This window comes from Loxodonta africana, chromosome 11 (assembly GCF_030014295.1).
Source record: "Loxodonta africana isolate mLoxAfr1 chromosome 11, mLoxAfr1.hap2, whole genome shotgun sequence".
NCBI classification, from domain to species: domain Eukaryota; kingdom Metazoa; phylum Chordata; class Mammalia; order Proboscidea; family Elephantidae; genus Loxodonta; species Loxodonta africana.
In genome coordinates, this window is record NC_087352.1 from 77142854 (window position 1) to 77165139 (window position 22286).

Genomic DNA, 22286 nt, shown 5'->3' on the forward strand with positions numbered 1-22286 from the left:
TATCTGATAAAAGCTACTTGGCTGTTTTATGATCTGATCAACTTGGTAAAATATAGACCTCTCACAGCTGCCTTAGGTGGTTCCTTCCTAATAAAATTTATATAAGCCATATCATTACCCAAATCCTTAAATTCTCCAACCAAAGTTATGAAAATAATAATATTCAGGAGCCAGACACAAACTTCTACTTCATAACTACTGATTGAATAGAGATAATTATAGAGTTATCTGCATAGAATTTCTGCAGTGTAAGAAGCTTAGTGACAACATGTCTAACCACTCATTCTCAGATGGGGAAGTATAAGACCCTGAAAAGTTGGGTGCCTCGGCCTTTGAGCTGTGACCTAAACCTGGGATTACTGAGTTTCACTTCATTGTTGTTTGCTCCTTACCACCCAGATCCACTGTACAGTAGAACAGGATGAATATTCTTAAGAAGAAAATGCCAAGGGAATCATGGGGTAAAATAAAATACCCTACTGTAGCTTAGAGTTTTGAGTACTTTTTATTGGTTACATAAGTCAAAACCATGTTTAAAGTACTCTTTGTAGTTGAGATATAAATGACACAAAGTACTTGTATGTCTCTGAGAGTTTGCCACACCCTCATTAGTATAAGCTGCAATAATGCCCCAGAGAGTCTTTGATTTAGTTAATGAAAAAGTGGAAGAGTTCAAGTTCATGAAATTAAAGACAGGTAGGCGTGTCCGTTTACCACAATATCTATATTAATCCTACTTAAGTATTTCTTTAAATACAAATTTTTTTAAAAGTATTTCTTGCATTTGCTTAAATCTCGAAATAGGCTCAAAGTCTCTACTTTTCAATTCCAAACATTGTCAATAGATTATCAATAGATATCATAAGGCATCTATCAGAAATGCATCAAGAACTTACAGTCTACTGTAGTTAATATGAAATGTAAAACACAAGTATTTTTGTATAAGTGGGGAATGAGGGAAAATTAAGTGGTAAAAATACTAAGATTTTTGTTGTGTGCCGCCAAGTTGATTCCAACTCACAGCGACCCCATAGGACAAATTAGAACTGCCCCATAGAATTTCCGAGCTACAGTCTTTATGGGAGTAGATTGCCAGGTCTTTTCTCCCATAGAGTGGGTGGTGGGTTCAAATCACCAAGATTTCGGCTAGTAGCAAAGTACTTAACCACTGTGCCACCAGGGCTCCTTAACACTAAGATTACCAGGAATAATAAATCATATACTAAGATATCCAGAGACTCTGAAATATAATACACTTTCAAGATCAAGGAGAAGAAAAAGTAACTCTTCAATTACATGCTTACGCAGAGACCAACAGGGGACAAATTTAGTGCTCTGAAGTTGCCTTTAAAATCTTGACACAAGTAATTAGCTTTTCTTATAGAAAACAAAAGGTTTATTTGAGCCAAAGTATGGAGATACTTTGGAGAAGTGTAGCAAGAGGTATATACTGATAATTTACTCTTTCTATTAAAGACTGGGAGCCCTGGTGGGGCAGTGGTTGAGAGATCTGCTGTTAACCGAAAGGGCAGCAATTCAAATCCAACAGCCAGTCTTTGGAAGCCCTATGGGGCAGTTGTACTCTATCCTCTACAGTCACTATGAGTCGGGATTGACTTGATGGCAATGGGTTTGGTTTATTAGAGATTGAGTCAGATTCTTGCCTCTTCCTTTAGTAACATCAATCAGGTAGTGGTCATTATAATACGGCATCTGGTGTTTTACAGTTTACAAATCTTTTTCAAAAATGGTCTAGTTTAATTACTTGTCTTCCAAGCCTGGAGAATGGAATGTTCTGACACTGTTCTCATGTTCCCTTCCTAGCTTGGGCTGCATGCCCTTTGGCAGCGTCAGGCTTCTGCACAGCTTTTGAAGTTCACGGAAACGTGAACTACAGACGAGTGGACCTGGTTTGTTCTCATCACTCCCCAGCCCTGGTCAGTGGCGTCACTAGGGTTGGTGTCACCCAGTGCCTTAACTTATGGTGTCCCTGCCCCTTCCTTCCCATGGACCTCCTCCCATATCGGATCATACAGAATGCTTAGTAATATTTATTATCAATTTTAATCCTACAATGATATGTGATATAGTTGTAAATTACTTAAATATTTCTTAGATTATAGGAATATTAAAAACAAAATTGTTCTGTAAAATCTTTCTACATTGAATTACAATACTATTGTTAGTTACAACATTATTAGTAATTGAGTGGAAGCCTTTTTTGATTTTTCTCCTTCTTTTCCTTTAATTGCTACTTTATTCTCAAAAGAGTTATTGATATAGGTTCACAAATACTAATTGCCACAATATTATAGCTAAAACACCAGAAAATTTGACAAAACTAGAGACTACAAAAACACTGGCAGCAATGAACACAATAGTGCAGGTCTGTAGAGTGTGCAGATGAAACCACGTGATTCCAAGCGTCATTGTAATTGGATAATAATGGCAGCTCCGATTGGGGTTCATTAACCAAAACCAAATCCATTGCCACCGAGTCCATTCCGACTCATAGCAACCCTACAGGACAGCATAGAACTGGCCCCTAGGGTTTCCAAGAAGTGCCTGGTAGGTTTGAACTGCTGACCTTTTTGTTAGCAGCCAAACTCTTAACTGCTATGCCACCAGGGTTTCCTGGAGTGCATTAGAAGGTTTAAAAAGTTAATTAGCATAGAGTTTTAGTCTTGCAGGTATATTGATACATGTAAGCTGGGCTTACGAAAGATGTTTTTGTTGTTATAACTAACTACGGGGATATTTTTATAAAAAATAATGAATTTCTGCCAAAACACTGCACAAAAATTTTACAGACCATCATTTTGGTGTCATACACTCTGACTGTGTTACCTGGTGCACTTCACACACCCCGCACCCCCTTAGAGATGCCACTGGCCCTGACTACTCTCTGTCTTTTAGAATCAATGTTCAGGTGAGTTCTGGTGTAATGCCCCCTACCTGAGATTAGGACATTAATCATTTTCCAAACTTGTGTTGGAGCACCTCTGCAGACGTTCCTGGGAGACTGAGATGTAGTCAACTACAGGATATTTGCCTTAATTTGCTTAGAAAAAAAAAATACAGTTTCCCAACAATCCCTTATCCCCCCCATTCCACTTATTTTTTTGAAACTGTTTTGACTGAATTGTTCTGTCATTTGACCATAAGCTAAATCTAAACTAATTTAATGATTTTTTAAATAAACTTTTTTTCTAATAGAATTGGCAATAGCTTGGTGAATTGACCAACTTGGTCTGTGTGCCTCTATGGTCCTGGAGTTAGAAGCCACCTTACTTCTTTCAAGTACAGGACACTTGCTATGCATGGTGCCTACCTGAGAAGTACGTTCAGTGCTTAGGCACCCAAGGGCTGGAAGAAAGTATGTACTATTCCCAAATGCCATATTTACTTTAAAGAACTAATTCCGACTATCAATTCCAACTCGTAGTGACCCTGTAGGACTGGGTAGAACTGCCCCATAAGATTTCCAAGGCTGTAATCTTTATGGAAGCAGATTGCCACATTGTTCTCCTGTGGACTAGCTGGTGGGTTTGAACCACTAACCTTTCAGTTAGCAGCTGAGCACTTTAAACACCACACCACTAGGACTCCTTTTTAAAGAACTAGATCATCTAAATATTTCCCTCCTGACCTACATGAATGCTTTAATAGTTTCAGAAGACATGAGTCCTGGTGGTTAGGTTTTCATCATTTTTCTTTAACCATTTATGACTTGAACATTTCATAATTAGTTGCAATGTTATTTTGACATAGCTAACATTTCCCCACTGTGAAACAAACTCACAGGGAAATAACTGTTTAAAATAAATAAGCTTGATCAACTTTATTCCCCTTCAAATTTAGAACCCGTTTGCAGTGGGAATTTTGACAGCAATCTCTATCACTTAAGGACAAGTAAATGAAAATAGAAAAATAATTTTATTTCTGATTTATTTATTTATTGAAAATTTATTTCAAAATTTAGAAATGCCCTAGCATTTAACCCAAATTCAATTATATCTCTGATGCCATTTAAATATAATTCAGCCAGATTCTTACCCTGCTTCTTTATGCCATTTGGTCCCTCAAGGCATGGAGAATCCTTTGAAGTCAACAAAGGCCAAGCTCATAGAATGACCTTTGCAAGAAGTGGTTTAAAATGGAATAAATCCCATGTAGAAATTTTAACAGCTGATAGGGAAGACAAGGCCACAAGGATGCATTTCCTTCCTAGATCTTTAAATGTGACTTACCATTAAAATGATCAAAAGGCAAATGTTTCTGAAAAGGAGCCAATCCATTCCTTCTGCTGTCTCTTACACAGGAACCTCAGGAGACTTAATTTTAGTCCTGATTACCTGGGTGCCGAATTCAGCTCTGTAGCTAGGTGTGCTTCAAGATGCTCGTTCAGAAGGGCCTGAACGATAACTCTGTTACTCTCGTGGCAGAGGGATGAAGATGTTCTATAATGACTCTGTTTCCGCACCCCAAACTCCTGGGCTGGTCTGGAAGGCTGGCATTGTTTGGGCTCTGGGTAAGAACATAGACACACCTTGATTCTTATTGCAATGAAACCCTTTGTTGGACACCAAAGAAAAATCTTACAGAGTGAGGACAAGATTTACAGGGAAGATACCCAATGAAAAATAAATTACTCACAACATGAAAAATAATTAAAATGCTAGAGCCTATCATCAGGCTGAATAAAATTAGTAGGCTTCTTCTTACTGCCAACATTGTAAAAGGAAAATTACATATACTGACCACACACACACACACATACACACACACACACACTTCCACTGCAGAATCAACTTCAAAGAATGACACTTTTAGCAGAGGACATTGTGAAAAGGCACCAGCCTTAAAGCATGATGTTGGGAGAAAGATAGAACAATGAAACTCTCATCCTTAATTCCGGTGATTCCTGCTTCCCTCTTTAAGAAGTCCTATAGCTGAACTGCATTCCTCAGTTTTAAAGATGTTCTGAAATAACAAGGTTCAGACCAAGAAACTCTGGTTTCACATACTAGTTTGTTTCCACATTTCAGCACTTTCCCTCCTGGTTATACAATTGACCTTTATGACATAACAACTAAATTGTTTTAAAGGAATCACAGTATAGGGTTTGCTCACTCTTTGTGGTATCATCATTGATTAAAAAAAAAGTTTGTAAATGGGTTATTATGAAGAAAATTCTGAAACTGAAAACTTGAAAATCTAAGGGGAAAAGACCAGAGCAGCTTTTGGATAGTTTTGAACCTCTTTTCTCTTTTTTCATTTCTTCCTTCCCCTTTGTTAGTGTAGGTTTTGAATAAGGTGAAGTCTCCTCGCGAAAAAATTGCAAGCTGGCAGCAACATAAACAAAAAGAAAATGTAGCTAAATCCTCCTTAATTGCTAATACATGTTGGTTGCAGAATTTTAAAGAGACTGCTTCTTGTCTTTATTATGCCATTGCTATAATCCAGAAACAAGGTGGACCTTATCTTTAGTAGTGAAATGCGTTTTAAATAACGCTTGATCTCTTGAGAACCTTAGTTTTAGCATTTTTGGAAGCTCAGGAGGGTGTCAAAGTAATTAGAGGGCTGGCATTGCATTCTAAAATGAAAGAGAAATAAATTATATGTTCATGTAGATATTTAAGCAAAAGAGAGGAATAAATTATATTTAAACAATGGAAAATAATTGAATTGTTACAAAGAGATGGTGGTTGGAGGTATCTGCATAAGCCATTTGGGTATATTTGACAATATTTGCCTACTTCAAAACTATATAAGCTTACCAACTAAAACCTTATACTGGGTGTCATTTTTAAAAAATGCATCTTTGGGTGGTCCCGAGGTCATTAGAAGTGATGGGTATTACCCAGAAAGAATGTTTAAAAAACGTTTCAAGTCAGATAGAGTCCTAACTGCAGTGCCTCTCTCAAAGGACAAAAGAAATTGACTTGCACTCGGCACTGTTTTGAATTAATTTCAGTGTTTTTTAATAGAACAAGTATTTTACATTGGCATGGCATTTGATGGCAATTTGTCTAGAGTGCCGACACAACCTATTCACTGGACAATTAATTAGCTCTCTGTTTTGTTGTATAATAGGTCTTTAAACCAACAGTTAGGATAGGGAAAGCTATGCTTGAGTGAAGAAGTGTTAAAAAAATTCCTTTCAGATTTATATCCAACTGATCTTCTATCATTTTTCATTCTTACTAACTTTTTGTCCAAAAGTTTCAATGTGAGAATCGCATCTACCTTGGAAAATTTTTCTTTTATATCTAGGTCAGGGACAGCCTTAAATTATTTTTACTCTTGAAATGTTTATCAATAAGCCTGTTGCCATCGAGTTGATTCCAACTTGTAATGACACTATAATTCAGAGAAGAACTGCCCCATAGGGTTTCCAAGGAGCAGCTGGTGGATTTAAACTGCTGACCTTTTGTTTAGCAGCCAAACGCTTAACCACTGGCCACCAGGGCACCTAGTGTGTGTGTTTATCAATAGTGCTACTGAATCTAGGCTCTTGGGACACAGCAGAAATTTCTCTTTGCTTCTCAATATTTGAGAAGTACAAATAGTACTGGTGTTTGGGGTTATACCCAAGACATTGTGGTGTGACATGCCTCTTCTCCAACACAGCCTATCAAGACCTTTTCATTGGCTGTAACTGTGTTGTGACTTTTATCTTTTTATAGAGGATTTGTCTTATTTTGAAATAAAAAAGGAAAACAAGAACTTGGATGATTGAGCAAGTAGGGGTATCCCTTGGCTAACTTGTGTATATTTCTATCCTTAGAGACACGCCACAAACAGCTATAGAGATGGTTTGTGTCTTATAGCAATTTAAGGTGCAAGACTTTTTAAGATTTGAAGCATAGGGACATAGGAGGAGAATATAAAGTGTCTCAAGTCAATGGAATTTCAGGCTTAAGAAAATATGTGTGTGCTAGCAGATCGTGGCCCATGCATTTAAAGTCCTTTTTGGTGTCTGTACCAAAAGGAGAATATGGGAGCATGGTAGAGAATATTGAGTAGGTTCAGTTCTTACACTACTGTGCTTCAGAGGCCATTCAATCAGAAATAAATATCAGAGATCTTTGGGTGAAAGAAAAATCCCTGCAGAACAGTTGAGAATGTGGAAATTGGGCAGGAAGACTTTTGTGGATCTATGGTTATTTATAAACAAAGAATCCGTCAGACCTTTAAGGAGGAGCTAAGAGATCAGGGGATGTCTCTGTCATGATGGTTTTCTTTATTTTTTAACTGCAATTACTTCCAAGCAGGCTCAGGAGCAACCTATAATAGTGTTGCATTGTATGAAAAATTGGCTATTGTTTAGCCGGTTGAAGATATTTATTTTATTTTATGTCAGTTAATATTGAATTAGAACAATTTAATTTGCCTAAGAGAATTAGTGAAACTAGTCCAGATCTCTTTGTGTTACTGTTTTTCACAAGAGGAAAACACTCTTCTTAAATGCTAGATACGATGGAGATATTTTACAAAAGTTTCCGCCCTTTGGTTATTCCGTGATTGGTTGATCTCTTCTGAAATGTAAAATTTCTTATCTACCCTAATGCTGTTCATAGTTTTGAAGAAAAGAAACAGCAAGTGATAGAAATAGGTACTAGATCATTTGGGTGGGTTCTCTAGATTTTCCTATTTTTAACTACTGATTTTAATGGTCCCCAGAACATGAGTCTAAAGATTACTATCACGAACATATTTAAAAGATTCTGGAATAACTGAGAAGTGACCACTTGAAGCCCCATGGCAGCATTTGTATTTACCCCTTGGGGTGGTGTGGATGATCTCAAAGTAAAACCACAAAACGCAAAGCTTAGTCATGGTTCTGAGCTTGGTTAGATAAATAGCAGCTATTTCTGTTCCTCTTCTGGGGTACCAATCATCAAAAAACAAAGAAGCATAAAATATCAATGCTTAAAGATACCCAGAGATTATTTAATCTAATCTCTCTTTTTCTTCTTTCCTACCCATGTAATATGTGATAAAACTAAAGCCCAAAGAAGTTAGTTGGTTTACCTAAATCCACACAATGCATTAGTGTCAAAGATAGGAAAATGATTTCATGTCCTCATTCACAATCAATTTATATAAATATTATATATTAAAAACACTTCAGTATTGGCAAGATATATGAAGACAAAATAGTTGATGAGTAAACATTATTATCTTAAAAAAACAAACACAAAAAAATTCTTCCATGCTTTAGAGTTTACCAACTATTGATTTTAATAGTTGGATCTATAAGCAGACACTTTTTAGTAAATTCATCCTATTATTTATTTTTGATGTCAAACCGGTAGCATTTCATTTACTCATATGAAAATGTACATTAAATTTCAGGGATATAAATGATATTTAATTATCGTTCTTGTGTTTTTGTCATATTGTCTCATGCAGCCTCCAAAATAGAATATTTTCATTCCACGCACCATATTCATCAAAAACATAATGACATCTTTAACCTGTGTATTTTTAAAAGTAGTACCACATCTGGGGTCTTAAACGCTAGCAAGCAGTTGCCTTCTAAGATGCATCAATTGGTCTCAACCCACCTGGATCAAAGAAGAATGAAGAACACCAAGGACACAAGGTGATTACAAACCCAAGAGACAGAAAGGGCCACATGAACCAGCGACTACATCATCCTGAGACCAGAACTAGATGGTGCCTGGCTACAACCAATGACGGCCCAGACAGGGAACACAACAGAGAACCCCTGAGGGAGCAGGAGAGCAGTGGGAGGCAGACCCCAAATTCTCATAAGAGCGGACTTAATGGTCTGACTGAGACTGGAAGGACCCTGGTGGTCATGGCCCCCAGACCTTCTGTTGCCCTAGGACAGGAACCATTCCCGAAGCCAACTCTTCAGACATAGATTGGACTGGACAGTGGGTTGGAGAGTGATGCTGGTGAGGAGTGAGCTTCTTGGATCAGGTGAACACTTGAGACTATGTTGTCATCTCCCGCCTGGAGGGGAGATGAGAGGGTGGAGGGGGTTAGAAGCTGGCAAAATGGACACAAAAAGAGAGAGTGGAGGGAGAGAGCAGGCTGTCTCATTAGGGGGAGAGTAATTGGGAGTGTGTAGCAAGGTGAATATGGGTTTTTGTGTGAGAGACTGACTTGATTTGTAAACTTTCACTTAAAGCACAATAAAAATTATTAAAAAAAAAAAAAAGTAGTGCCATGGAAGGCAGCTAATTCAATAAGTTCTGATATAAATTCTCTCTGAAAAAAAGAAATGTAAACTATATAGGCAAAGATGTTATGGAATTGATGTTCAGATAAAGTTTTCCATTACATTATCATAGTTTAGGACTACTGGTGAATATCATTTAAGTTTTCAATTCCTGGAGCCTTGTTTTTAACAAGTGCCTTCAGAGCAGCTTGGACTTCTTCCTTCAGTACCATTGGTTCCTGATCATATGCCACCTCTTGAAATGGTTGAATATCGACTAATTCTTTTTTGTATAATGACTCTGTGTATGCCTTCCATCTTCTTTTGATGCTTCCCGCATCATTTAATATTTTTCCCATGGAATCCTTCACTATTGCAACTCGATGCTTGAATTTTTTCTTCAGTTCTTTCAGCCTGAGAAACGCCGAGCATGTTCTTCCCTTTTGATTTTCCGTCTTCAGCTCTTTGCACATGTCGTTACAATACTTTACTTTCTCTTCTCAAGCTGCCCTTTGAAATCTTCTGTTCAGTTCTTTCACTTCATCAGTTCTTCCACTTCATCAGTTCTTCCTTTTGCTTTAGCTGCTTGATGCTCAAGAGCAAGTTTCAGAGTCTCCTCTGACATCCATCTTGGTCTTTTCTTTTTTTCCTGTCTTTTCAGTGACCTCTTGCTTTCTTCATGTATGATGACCTTGTTATCATTCCACAATTTGTCTGGTCTTCGGTCACTAGTGTTCAGTGTGTCAAATCTATTCTTGAGATGGTCTCTAAATTCAGGTGGGATATACTCAAGGTCATATTTTGGCTCTCGTGGACTTGCTCTGATTTTCTTCAGTTTCAGCTTGAACTTGCATATGAGCAATTGATGGTCTGTTCTACAGTCGGCCCCTGGCCTTGTTCTGACTGATGATATTGAGTTTTTCCATCATCTCTTTCCACAGATGTAGTCAATATGATTTCTGTGTGTTCCATCTGGCGAGGTTCATGTGTATAGTCGCCGTTTACGTTGGTGAAAGAAGGTATTTGCAATGAAGAAGTTGTTGGTCTTGCAAAATTCTATCATTCAATCTCCGGCATTGTTTCTATCACCAAGGCCATATTTTCCAACTACTGATCCTTCTTCTTTGTTTCCAATTTTCTCATTCCAATCATCAGTAATTATCAATGCATCTTGATTACATGTTCGATCAATTCAGACTGTAGCAGCTGATAAGAATCTTCTATTTCTTCACCTTTGGCCCTAGAGGTTGGTTCGTAAATTTGAATAACAGTCGTATTAACTGGTCTTCCTTGTAGGCGTATGGATATTATCCTATCACTGACAGCGTTGTACTTCAGGATAGACCTTGAAACGTTCTTTTTGACGATGAATGCAACACCATTCCTCTTTGAGTTGTCATTCCCAGCATAGTAGACTATATGATTGTCTGATTCAAAATGGCTATGATATCGATGTTTGTGTTCCATTTCATTTTTGATGATTTCTAATTTTCCTGGATTTGTACTTCGTACATTCCAGGTTCCAATTATTAATGGATGTTTGCAGCTGTTTCTTCTCATTTTGAGTCATGCCACATCAGCAAATAAAGGTCCTGAGAGCTTTAGTCCATCCATGTCATTAAGTTCGACTCTACTTTGAGGAGGCAGCTCTTACCCAGTCATCTTTTGAGTGCCTTCCAACCTGGGGGGCTCCTCTTCCAGCACTATATCAGACAATGTTCCGCTGCTATTCATAAATTTTTCACTGGCTCATGCTTTTCAGAAGTAGACTGCCGGGTCCTTCTTCCTAGTCTGTCTTAGTCTGGAAGCTCAGCTGAAACCTGCCCTCCATGGGTGACCCTGATGGTATCTGAATACTGGTGGCATAGCTTCCAGCATCACAGCAACACACAAGCCCCCACAGTACGACAAACTGACGGACACAGATGTAGTGCTGGAAGTGCTCACTCGTCTATGCTAAGAAATATGGAAGACAGCTTCCTGGCCAACTGACTGGAAGAGATCCATATTTATGCCTATTCCCAAGAAAGGTGATCCAACCGAATGTGGAAATTATAGAACAATATCATTAATATCACACGCAAGCAAAATTTTGCTGAAGATCATTCAAAAACGGCTGCAGCAGTATATCAACAGGGAACTGCCAGAAATTCAGGCCGGTTTCAGAAGAGGACGTGGAACCAGGGACATCACTGCTGATGTCAGATGGATTCTGGCTGAAAGCAGAGAATACCAGAAGGATATTTACCTGTGTTTTATTGACTACACAAAGGCATTCGACTGTGTGGATCATAACAAACTATGGATAACGTTGCGAAGAATGGGAATTCCAGAACACTTAATTGTGCTCGTGAGGAACCTTTACATAGATCAAGAGGCAGTTGTTCAAACAGAACAAGGGGATACTGATTGGTTTAAAGTCAGGAAAGGTGTGTGTCAGGGTTGTATTCTTTCACCATACCTATTTAATCTGTATGCTGAACAAACAATACAAGAAGCTGGACTATATGAAGAATGGGGCATCAGGGTTGGAGGAAGACTCATTAACAACCTGCGTTATGCAGATGACACAACCTTGCTTGCTGAAAGTGAAGAGGACTTGAAGCACTTACTAATGAAGATCAAAGACCACAGCCTTCAGTGTGGTCTGTACCTCAACATAAAGAAAGCAAAAATCCTCACAACTGGACCAATGATCAACATCATGATAAATGGAGAAAAGATTGAAGTTCTCAAGGATTTCATTTTACTTGGGTCCACAATGAATGGGCATGAAAGCAGCAGTCAAGAAATCAAAAGATGCATTGCACTGGGTAAATCTGCTGCAAAGGACCTCTTCAAAGTGTTGAAGAGCAAAGATGTCACCCTGAAGACTAAGGTGCACCTGACCCAAGCCATGGTATTTTCAATCGCATCATATGCATGTGAAAGCTGGACAATGAATAAGGAAGACCGAAGAGTTGATGCCTTTGAATTGTGGTGTTGGCGAAGAATATTGAATATACCATGGACTGCCAAAAGGATGAAAAAATCCTTCTTGGAAGATGTGCGGCCAGAATGCTCCTTAGAGGCAAGGATAGCGAGACTGCGCTATACATACTTTGGACAAGTTGTCAGGAGGGATCAGTCCCTGGATAAGGATATCATGCTTGGCAGCGTACAGCGTCAGCAGAAAAGAGGAAGATCCTCAGCGAGGTGGATTGACACAGTGGCTGCAACAATGAGCTCAAGCATAACAAAGATTGTAAGGATGGTGCAGGACCGGGCAGTGTTTCATTCTGTTGTGCATAAGGTCGCTATGAGTCGGAACCAACTGGACGGCACTTAACAACAACAATAACAACATCATTTAAGTATCCAAGGACGACCATATATCTTTTTTAGATTTTATTTTGCTGTTGCTGGGAAAATACATTGATTCAACCATTTCTACATGTACAATTCAGTGACATTGATTACATTCTTCAGGTTGTGCAACTGTTCTCATCCTCCTTTTCTGAGTTGCTTCCCCCATTAACATAAACTCATTGCCCCATGAGGTTCCTATCTAATCTTTCAAGTTGCTATTGTCAGTTTGATCCCATATAGATATATCTTGAAAGAATTCAATGTTCAAGGCAGACATTCTTTACTAGTTAAGTTAAACTTTTTTTTTTTCGTTTTCTTTACTAGTTAAGCTAAACAATTATTTAGTTTTAAGAAGACTTCAGGGGATGTTTTTGGTTTAAGATTTAAAGTTAATTTCAGGGAAATAGTTTCAGGGGTTCATCTAGTTCCTTTGGCTCCAGGAAGTCTGGATTCAATGAGAATTTGAAAATCTGCATTTTTCCCCTTTTGATCAGGATTCTTCTCTAGAATCTTTTATCAAATGTTCAGTAATGGTAGTTGGGCACCATCCAGTTAAGAACATCCATATGTCTTGAAAGCAGGTGTTAGGAGAAAGGAAATTTAAAAACAAATTTATCATATAGCCTACCAGTCATGCCACATCAGCATATGAAGGTCTTGAAAGCTTTGCTTTATTCTCGTCATTAAGGTATGTCAGATGGAGAATATACCAGGTATGAATTAAAGAAAACCGGAAGTTGTCAAAAATGAAATGGAACACTTGAAGATCGATATCCTAGGCATTAGTGAGCTGAAATGGACTGGTATTGACCCCTTTGAATGGGATGATCGTATGTTTACTATGCTGGGAATGACAAATTGAAGAGGAATAGTGTTGGATTCATTGTCAAAAAGAACATTTCAAGATCTATCCTGAAGCACAACACTGTCAGTGATAGGATGATATTCCTATGCCTACAAGGAAGAACAGTTAATACAACTATTGTTCAAATTAATGCACCGACCACTAATGCCAAAGATGAAGAGATTGTAGATTTTTACCGACTTCTGCAGTCTGAAATTGATTAAATGCACAATCAAGGTGCACTGATAATTACTGCTGATTGGAATGCGGAAGTTGGAGACAAAGAAGAAGACTCAGTCCTTGGAAAATATGACCTTGGTGATAGAGACAACACGGGAGATCATATGACAGAATTTTGCAAGACCAATGACTTGTTCATTGTAAATACCTTTTTTCAACAACATATACGGTGACTATACCTGGGGACCTTGCCAGATGGAATACACAGGATTCAAATTGACTACATCTATGGAAAGAAATGATGATGAAGTTCAATGTCATCAGTCAGAAAAAGGTCAGGAGCTGACTGCAGAGCAGACCATCGATTGCTCATATGCAAGTTCAAGTTGAAGCTGAAAAAGGTTAAATAAGTCCACGAGAGCCAAAGTACCACCTATGTATTCCACCAGAATTTAGAGACCATCTCAAGTATAGATTTGATTCACTGGATGCTAAAGACAGAGGACCAGACGAGTTGTGGAATGACATCAAGGACATCATGCATGAAGGAAACTAAAGGTTATTAAAAAGACAGAAGAAGGAAGACCAAATGGATGTCAGAAGAGACTCTGAAACTTGCTCTTGAATGTAGAATAGCTAAAGCAAACAAAAGAAATGATAAAAGGGCTGAGCAGAAGATTTCAAAGGGTAGCTCAAGAAGACAAAGTAAAATATTATAATGAAATGTACAGAGACCTGGAGTTAGAAAATCAAAAGAGAAGAACATGCACAGCATTTCTCAAGCCGAAAGAATTGAAGAAAAAATTCATGTCTTGAGTTGTGATTTGAAGGGTGCTATTTTTTTTTATTGGGCAAAATATTGAACTACGCAGGAAGCATCAAAAGAAGATGGAAAGAATACACAGAGATACTGTACCAAAACCGATTGGTCAACACCCATTCATCTCAGGAGGGTAGCATATGCTCTAGAACCAATGGTAGCGAAGGAAGAAGTCCAAGCTGCACGGAAGGTGTTGGTGAAAAACAATGCTCCAGGAATTGACAAAATACCAGTTGAGACGTTTCAACAAGTGGATGCAACCCTGGAAGCGCTCACTTGCCTATGCCAAGAAATTTGGAAGCAGCTACCAGTCCAACTGACTGGAAGGGATCCATGTAAGTGCCTGTTCCAAAGAAAGGTAATCCAATGGTATGTGAAAATTATTGAACAATATCATAGCATACAAGTAAAATTATGCTGAAGATATTTGAAAAATGGTTGTACCAGTACATCGATAGGGAACTGCCAGAAATTCAAGCTAGGCTCAGAAGAGGACATGGAACCAGGAATATCATTGCTGATGTCAGATGGATCTTGGCTGAAAGCATGAAGATGTTTACCTGTGCTTTAGTGACTAGGCAAAGGCATTGGACTGTGTGCATCATAATAAATTATGTATAACCTTGTGAAGAATGCGAATTCCGGAACACTTAATTGTACTCATGCAGAACCTGTACATAGACTAAGAGGCAATCATTTGAACAGAAAATGGGGATACTGCATAGTTTAAAACCAGAAAGGTGTGCATCAGGGTTGTATCCTTTACCATATTTATTCAATCTGTATGCTGAGCAAATAATCCAAAAAGCTGGACTATATGAAGAAAAACACGGTGCCAGGATTAGAGGAAGACGCATTAACAACTTGTGATATGCAGATGACACAACCTCGCTTGCTGAAAGTGAAGAAGACTTGAAGTACTTACTGATGAAGATCAAAGACTGCAGCCTTCAGTATGGATTATACCTCAACATAAAGAAAACAAAAATCCTCAAGAATTTTATTTTACTTGGATCCACAATCAACACTCATGGAAGCAGCAGCCAAGAAATAAAATGATGTACTGTTTTAGGCAAATCTGCTGCAAAAGACCTCTGTTAAAAAGCAAAGATGTCGCCTTGAGGGCTATGGTGTGCATGACCCAAGCCATGGTGTTTTCAATCACCTCATATGCATGCAAAAGCTGGACAATGAATAAGGAAGACCGAAGAAAAATTGATGCCTTTGAATTATGGTGATGGTGAAGAATATTGAGTATACTCTGAACTGTGGTGATACTTCATCTCATGTACTTTGGACTTGTTATCAGGAGGGACCAGTCCATGGAGAAGGCTGGTAAAGTACAGGGTCATCCAAAAAGAGGTAGGCCCTCAACAAGATGGATTGATAACAGTGGCTTTAACAATGGGGTCAAACATAGAGAGGATGGTGCAGGCCCTGGCCTTGTTTTGTTCTATTGTACATGGGGTCGTAATGAGTCAGGAGTGACTTGATGACACGTAACAACAACAAACTGTTTCAAGTGCAATAGGCAAGTAGTTTTTAGAGTTGATGCAATCGAACAGGCTTTCATTACCAAGCGCTTGGGGAGATGGACAAAAGATAGACAATTCTTGTCCTGGTCTTGCAGTGGATACATGTCTGATGGTTTGCCTGGAGATATATGACACTGAAGATAAACATCCTGTCTCCTCACTAAAATCAGTTTATGTATGCCAACTAGAGCTCAGCAAACCAGGTTATTTAGTGGGTGTTAAAAAACACTGAGACTTAGCGTCATTTTCTTAAAGGGTTTTGTTGATGTCATATGGATGATGTTAGTTTATACCCTTAAATCATACTTACACCCTAACAGAGGTGCCTTGCTGATTCTCTCACTGACTTCACGTCACACACGTGGGATGTTTTCCCAAAAAGTGGAGAAAGGATAGTGTAACTTACAGTTCTATGATAATCAAAGTGTGTTACTTGCATACTTATTATATAGTTGTTGCATACTTTTCCCAGAAAATGTCATCTCAGTCAGCCTCCCAAATCCCAGTCATGCTGAATGTGGCAGATAACTACTTAGATGTGACCCTGGCTACTTCAGGGACACTGGCAGTCTCCTTCTTTGGCAAAGTGGTAAAATATATATGGTCAGCCTTTGGAGCTGATAGGCATCTAGCAGACTCTGATGCAGCATCTGGGCAGCCCTGGCCATTTGAAAAGAAACCTAGCAATAGGACAGTCAAAAGCTAGTCTGGGCTTTTTAAAGTATAGGTCTTGGGTCATCCGATTCAAAATCATATGGGCCAGTATATAGCAAATGCAGACTTCTTGGCTCCATATTTCCTGAATGAGAATCTCTGGGGATGAGACCTAAAATTATGGACTTTTAACAATACCTGTAGGTAGTTCTGGAGTACAGACTGAAGTTTAAGAACTGTTGAGCCAGGGTAATTAGTCTGGTGGTCCCATGAGGAATGGCAAGAGGTAAACAGGGGCCTTTCTTTACTAGGAGTAAGATTCGTATCTTTTCATGGGGAGTGTTGGCCATTTGTATTTCTTTTTGAAATGTTTGCTTTCCCTTTTTTTTTTTTATTGTGTTATTGATGCCTTTATTAGTGATTTGTGAGCACTATTCATATGTGAGAGAAATTACCTTCTGTCATATGTGTTGCAAGTATTTTTGAGTTTGTTTTGTATTTTTTTGCAACTGGTAATTATTACGTTTTTATATGTAATAGTTCAATTTATCCATCTTTCTTTATGGCCACTGAGTTTCAGATTATACTTCTAAAGGCCAAAAATATGTGAGTACATGAGTCTCTATATAAATCTATCTTTTTTTTTTTTTATTATTTTGGTACTAGTACCTAGGTATTTTTTAATTAAAAAAATTGATTCATTTCAAATTTATTTGATGTAGTATCTAAGGTTCGATTTAATAATGTTTTTCAAAATCCTCTTTTATTTATGCCAGCACCATTTTTTAAATTATCCATTTTTATCTCACTGACTTGAAATGCTGCCTTTGTATATAACTTTCAATATTTATTTGAGTCTATTTCTGGGCTCTCTCTTTTATTCCATTAATCTATTTTATCTCCATTACCGAACAGCTGTAATCACTGTAACTTTATAATATATTTTCATATCTGTTAAGATTGTTGTTGTTGCATGATGTAGAGGTGATTCAGACTCATAGCAACCCTATAAGACAGGGTGGAACTGCCCTGTAGGGTTTTCTAGGCTGAAACCTGTATGGGAACGAATCACCATGTCTTTTCTTCTGTGGAATGGCTAGTGGGTTCAAACTGTTGACCTTTTGGTTAGCAGCTGAGTGCTTAACCATTGCACCACCTACCAGGGCTCTTTCTGTTAGGATTAGACCTTATTTAATTACTCTTCATTAAAAAAAAAAGTTTTCTTACTATTTTCACACGTATATTTTTCAGATGAAATTTAACATCACTTTGTCAAGTTCTATTTCTCACCCTCAAACCTCTAGCCTTCAACTCTGATCAAAAACTATTGCCAGCAATTCAGAAGACTTCCAAACGTACCTCCTCCCTACCTTCAAATATAATGACTGTCCTTACTGTACATGTGTATATAAAGCCAAACCCGTTGCCATTGAGTAAATTCCAACACAAAGCGACTCTATAGGACAGAGAACTGTCCCATAGGGTTTGCAGGGAGGAGCTGGTGGATTCGAACTGCCGTCCTTTTGGTTAGCAGCTGAGCTCTTAACCACTGTACCACCAGGGTTTCAGTAATACACACACACACACACACACACACACACACGCACACATATACATAGTAAAACTTGCAAAAGCTGAAACGTGTAAGGTGGAAACCTGCCAGAGAGGAAAACTCAAATATTTTCCACTAATACAGAGTGATAGAAAAGTGGTAAGACTGCACCTTAAAGGCGAAAAACCTGCTAGACTTGGAAAATCAAGGCCATTCTGTCGATTTCTGGCTCCGACGGGTTTCACTGTATGTATATTCACCACTTATGTTCTGAATGGAGTCGTGGTGGAGCAGTGGTTAAGAGATAGAGCTGCTGATGAAAAGGCTGGCAGTTCAAATCCACCAGCAACTCCTTGAAAACCATGTGAGGCAGTTCTACTCTGTCCTACAGGGTAACTATGAGTTGGAAGTAACTCGAATGTAATGGTTTTTTTTTAAATGTTCCAAAATGAAATAGCTTTGCCCATTCTTCAAATTTAAATAATGAATTTTAATATTTGTAGACATATGGATTTGAAGCTATTTTTTAAAAAATGCTGCTATCTGTATTAGTTTCCTATTGATGTTTAAACAAATTACCACAAATTTAGTGACTTAAATGACACACATTTATTATTTTATACAAATTTATTATCTTCTGGTGATCAGAAGTCCAAAATGAGTCTTAAAGAGCCAAATCAAAGTATTGGCAGGGCTGCATTCCTGTCAGAGGTCTCTAGGAGAGAATCTGTTATCTCGTCTTTTCCACAGTGGACCCCTTCCAGCAGTTGCATCACTCTGAGTTTTGTTTCTGTCATCACATCTCCTGTATAGCAGCACGTGTGCACGCCTTTTCTAGAGTGTACACAAGGAGTCCAACACCTGTCTGTCAGTTTGTCATACTGTAGTGACTTGTGTGTTGCTATAATGCTGGAAGCTATGCCACTGGTATTTCAAATACTAGGGGGGTCATTGTGGTGGACAGGTTTTAGCAGAGCTTCCAGACTAAGCAGAGTAGGAAGAAAAACCCGGAAAGCTAGTTTGGAAAATTAGCCAATGAAAACCTTATGGATCACAACAGATGGTTATCTGATTCACTTGCTTTGCATACAAAATCAGGAGAGCTCAACTGCTAGAGGAGGACATTGTGTTTGGTGAAGTGGAGGGCCAATGAGGGTGAGGAAGATCCTCAGTGAGACAGACTGACACAATAGCTGCAATGATGGACTTGAATATACCAGCAGTCATGGAGACAATGCGGGACCGGGCAATACTTTGGTCTGTTGTACGTAAGGCCACCATGAGTCAGCATCTACTCAATGGTATCTCTCTCTCTCTGTCTAGTTGTGAATAGTCATACAATTATCTCTATATTTAAGGTAGACGTGTTATGACAATATGGTACATTGATAAGTGTAAATGTTTACATCTGCGTTTGGATTGTTTCTATGAGTACATTAATTTATCTCTGTAAATTGTAATTTTCTCGTCTATTCCCCTCTCTGGTTGATTCTGGGAGATTAGATAATAGAAAAAAGAAACTAGCACATAGTGTATTCTCTCTGAGTTGTATTCTTCCTTTCAAATTTTCTAGAGTGTTTGTATTTTTAATATACTTGCTATTTATTAAAGGTCCCTGGGTAGCAAATGGTTTCCGCTGGACTACCAACCTGAAGGTTAATGTTCAAACCCAACCAGCAGCACCAAGGAAGAAAAGTCCTAGAGATCTGCTTCCAGGAAGATTACAGCCAAGAAAACCCTGTGCAGCAGTTCTACTCTGTAACATGTGGGGCTGCCACGAGTTGGAACTGACTCAGCAGCATCAGGTTTTATTTATTAAAACATACAGTATTAGGTAGGGAACTAAGTTATATTTTCTATATATCAATATCCAAATTTGAGTAATAGTCGTTAAATATGATTTTTTCCTCACTGTTTGCTAATTTAGTTCATAACACATTAATTTCTGACAATTTTGTACCTGTGTTTGAAATTTTGTTCTATTTCATTTTTTTTATATACCTTATATGTTATTTATTCTTTTTTCATTGTGGTCTAGGTGAAAGTTTACAGAGCAAATTAGTTTCTCATTAAACAATTAATACACGTACTGTTTTGTGACATTGGTTGCCAATCCCACAGCCTATCAACCTCTCCCCTTCTTGATCTTGGCTTCCCCATTTCCATTCGTCCAGCTTTCCTGCCCTCTCCTGCCTTCTCGTCCTTGCCCCTGGGCTGATGTGCCCATTTAGTCTCATATACATGGCTCAGCTGTGTGTGTTATTGTTTGTTTTATAGGTCTGTCTAATCTTTGTCTGAAGGGTGAACCTCAGGAGTGACTTCTGTACTGCGTTAACAGGGTGTCCAGGGGGCCATACTCTTGGGGTTTCTCCAGTCTCTGTCAGATCAGTAAGTCTGGTCTTTTCTTTATTTTATGAGTTTGAATTTTGTTCTACATTTTTCTCCAGCTCTGTCCAGGACCCTCTAGTGTGATCCCTGTCAGAATATTTGGTGATGGTAGCCGGGCACCATCTAGTTGTGCTAGACTCAGTCTGTTGGAGGCTGTGGTGGTTGTGGCCCACTAGTCCTTTGGACTAATCTTTCCCTTGTGTTTTTTGTTTTCTTCATTCTCTCTTGCTCCAGACATGGTGGGACCAGTAGATGTATCTTAGATGACTGCTCACAAGGTTTTAAGATCCTAGACGCAACTCACCAAAGTAGGATGTAGAACATTTTCTTTGTAAACTATATTATGCCAATTGAGCTAGATGTTCCCTGAGCCCATGGTCCCCACAGCCCTCAGCCCAGCAATTTGGTCCCTCAGGGAGTTTGGATGTGTCTCTATCAAGCTTTCACGACCTTGCCTTGGACAAGCTGTGCTGACTTTTCTAATATTGTATATTGCCTCACCCTTCACTGAAGTTACCACTTGTGTGTTGTCTAGGTCTAATGTCTAAAATTTGTAGGAAAAACCAACACCTCTACAACCAAAAGACAAATAATCTAATTAAAAAATGGCAAATGATGTGAACAGACACTTCACCAAAGGAGACATTCGGGCAGCTAATAGACACATGAGAAATGCTTGTGATCACTAGCCATTACAGAAATGCAAATTCAAAACCACAATGAGACACGATCTCACCCCTACACTACTGGCACTGAAAAAAAAGAACAAGTGTTGGAGAGGCTGTGGGGAGATTGTAACTCTTATGCACTACTGATGGGAATGCAAAATAGTACAACCATTTTGGAAAACGATATGGCACTTCCTTGAAAAGCTAAAAATAGAAATACCATACAATACAGCAATCCCACTCATAGGAACATATCTTACAGAAAATAAGAGCTGTCACACAAATAGACATATGCACACCCATGTTCATTGTAGCATTATTCACAATATCAGAAAAATGAAGACAACCTAGGTGTTCATCAACGGATGGATAAACAAACTGTGATGCATACACACAGTAGAATACCGTGCAACAATAAAGAACAATGATGAATCTGCAAAACTTCTCACAACATGAATGGATCCAGAGGGCATTATGCTGAGTGAAATAAGTCAATCACAAAAGAACAAATACTATATGAGACCACTATTATAAAACTCATGAAAAGATTTACGCACAGAAAGAAACAATCTTTGATGGTCACTACGGAGGGAGGGGTAGGGAGGGAAAAACACTATTTCATTGTTAAAAAACAAAAATCCTTATTTTGATTTTGTTAATATATCTTTTAAAAATAAAGTTCATTATCTTTTCTTCACACACACACACACACACACACACAAATGTTGTAGAAGGAAGGCTTTTAGTCTGTTAATGGTAAGAAAAGAATGTTGCAAAGAAGTCCTTGCAGATAGTCACTCAATGGGACCTATTAATTACCTCATTTGGCTTGAGTTTCCCCTTTGAAGTGTTTACATCCTAGTATTCCAGGCTCACAGTAATTTTTGTCCTTATATTGAACACAGATTAGTTTTCTTGGTGATGAATTCTCAATCATCAAGTTTATGAGATGACACAAGTAGAATCTTAGTTTGTTAATTTTCAGTGGGGAATAGCTCTTTCCATTGGGGGTAACTGTAAAGTTTGTGTACCTGGTCCAAAAAAATGTCCTCTGCTTGCCCCAAAAATCAAGGTACCAATAACAAAATTGTTTATTGGTCA

General features: G+C 38.3%; 1 protein-coding gene across 1 annotated transcript in view; it reads right to left on the minus strand.

The window, feature by feature from the left end:
- The window catches only part of DSG4 (desmoglein 4), a 55137-nt gene extending 49755 nt beyond the window's left edge, over nt 1-5382 (minus strand). Inside the window, exon 1 of the mRNA XM_064294628.1 lies at nt 4251-5382. Coding sequence (XP_064150698.1) covers nt 4251-4298 — 48 coding nt within the window. The 5' untranslated portion in view covers nt 4299-5382. The remainder of the gene's footprint in view (nt 1-4250) is intronic.
- Nucleotides 5383-22286: the final 16904 nt, after the last annotated feature.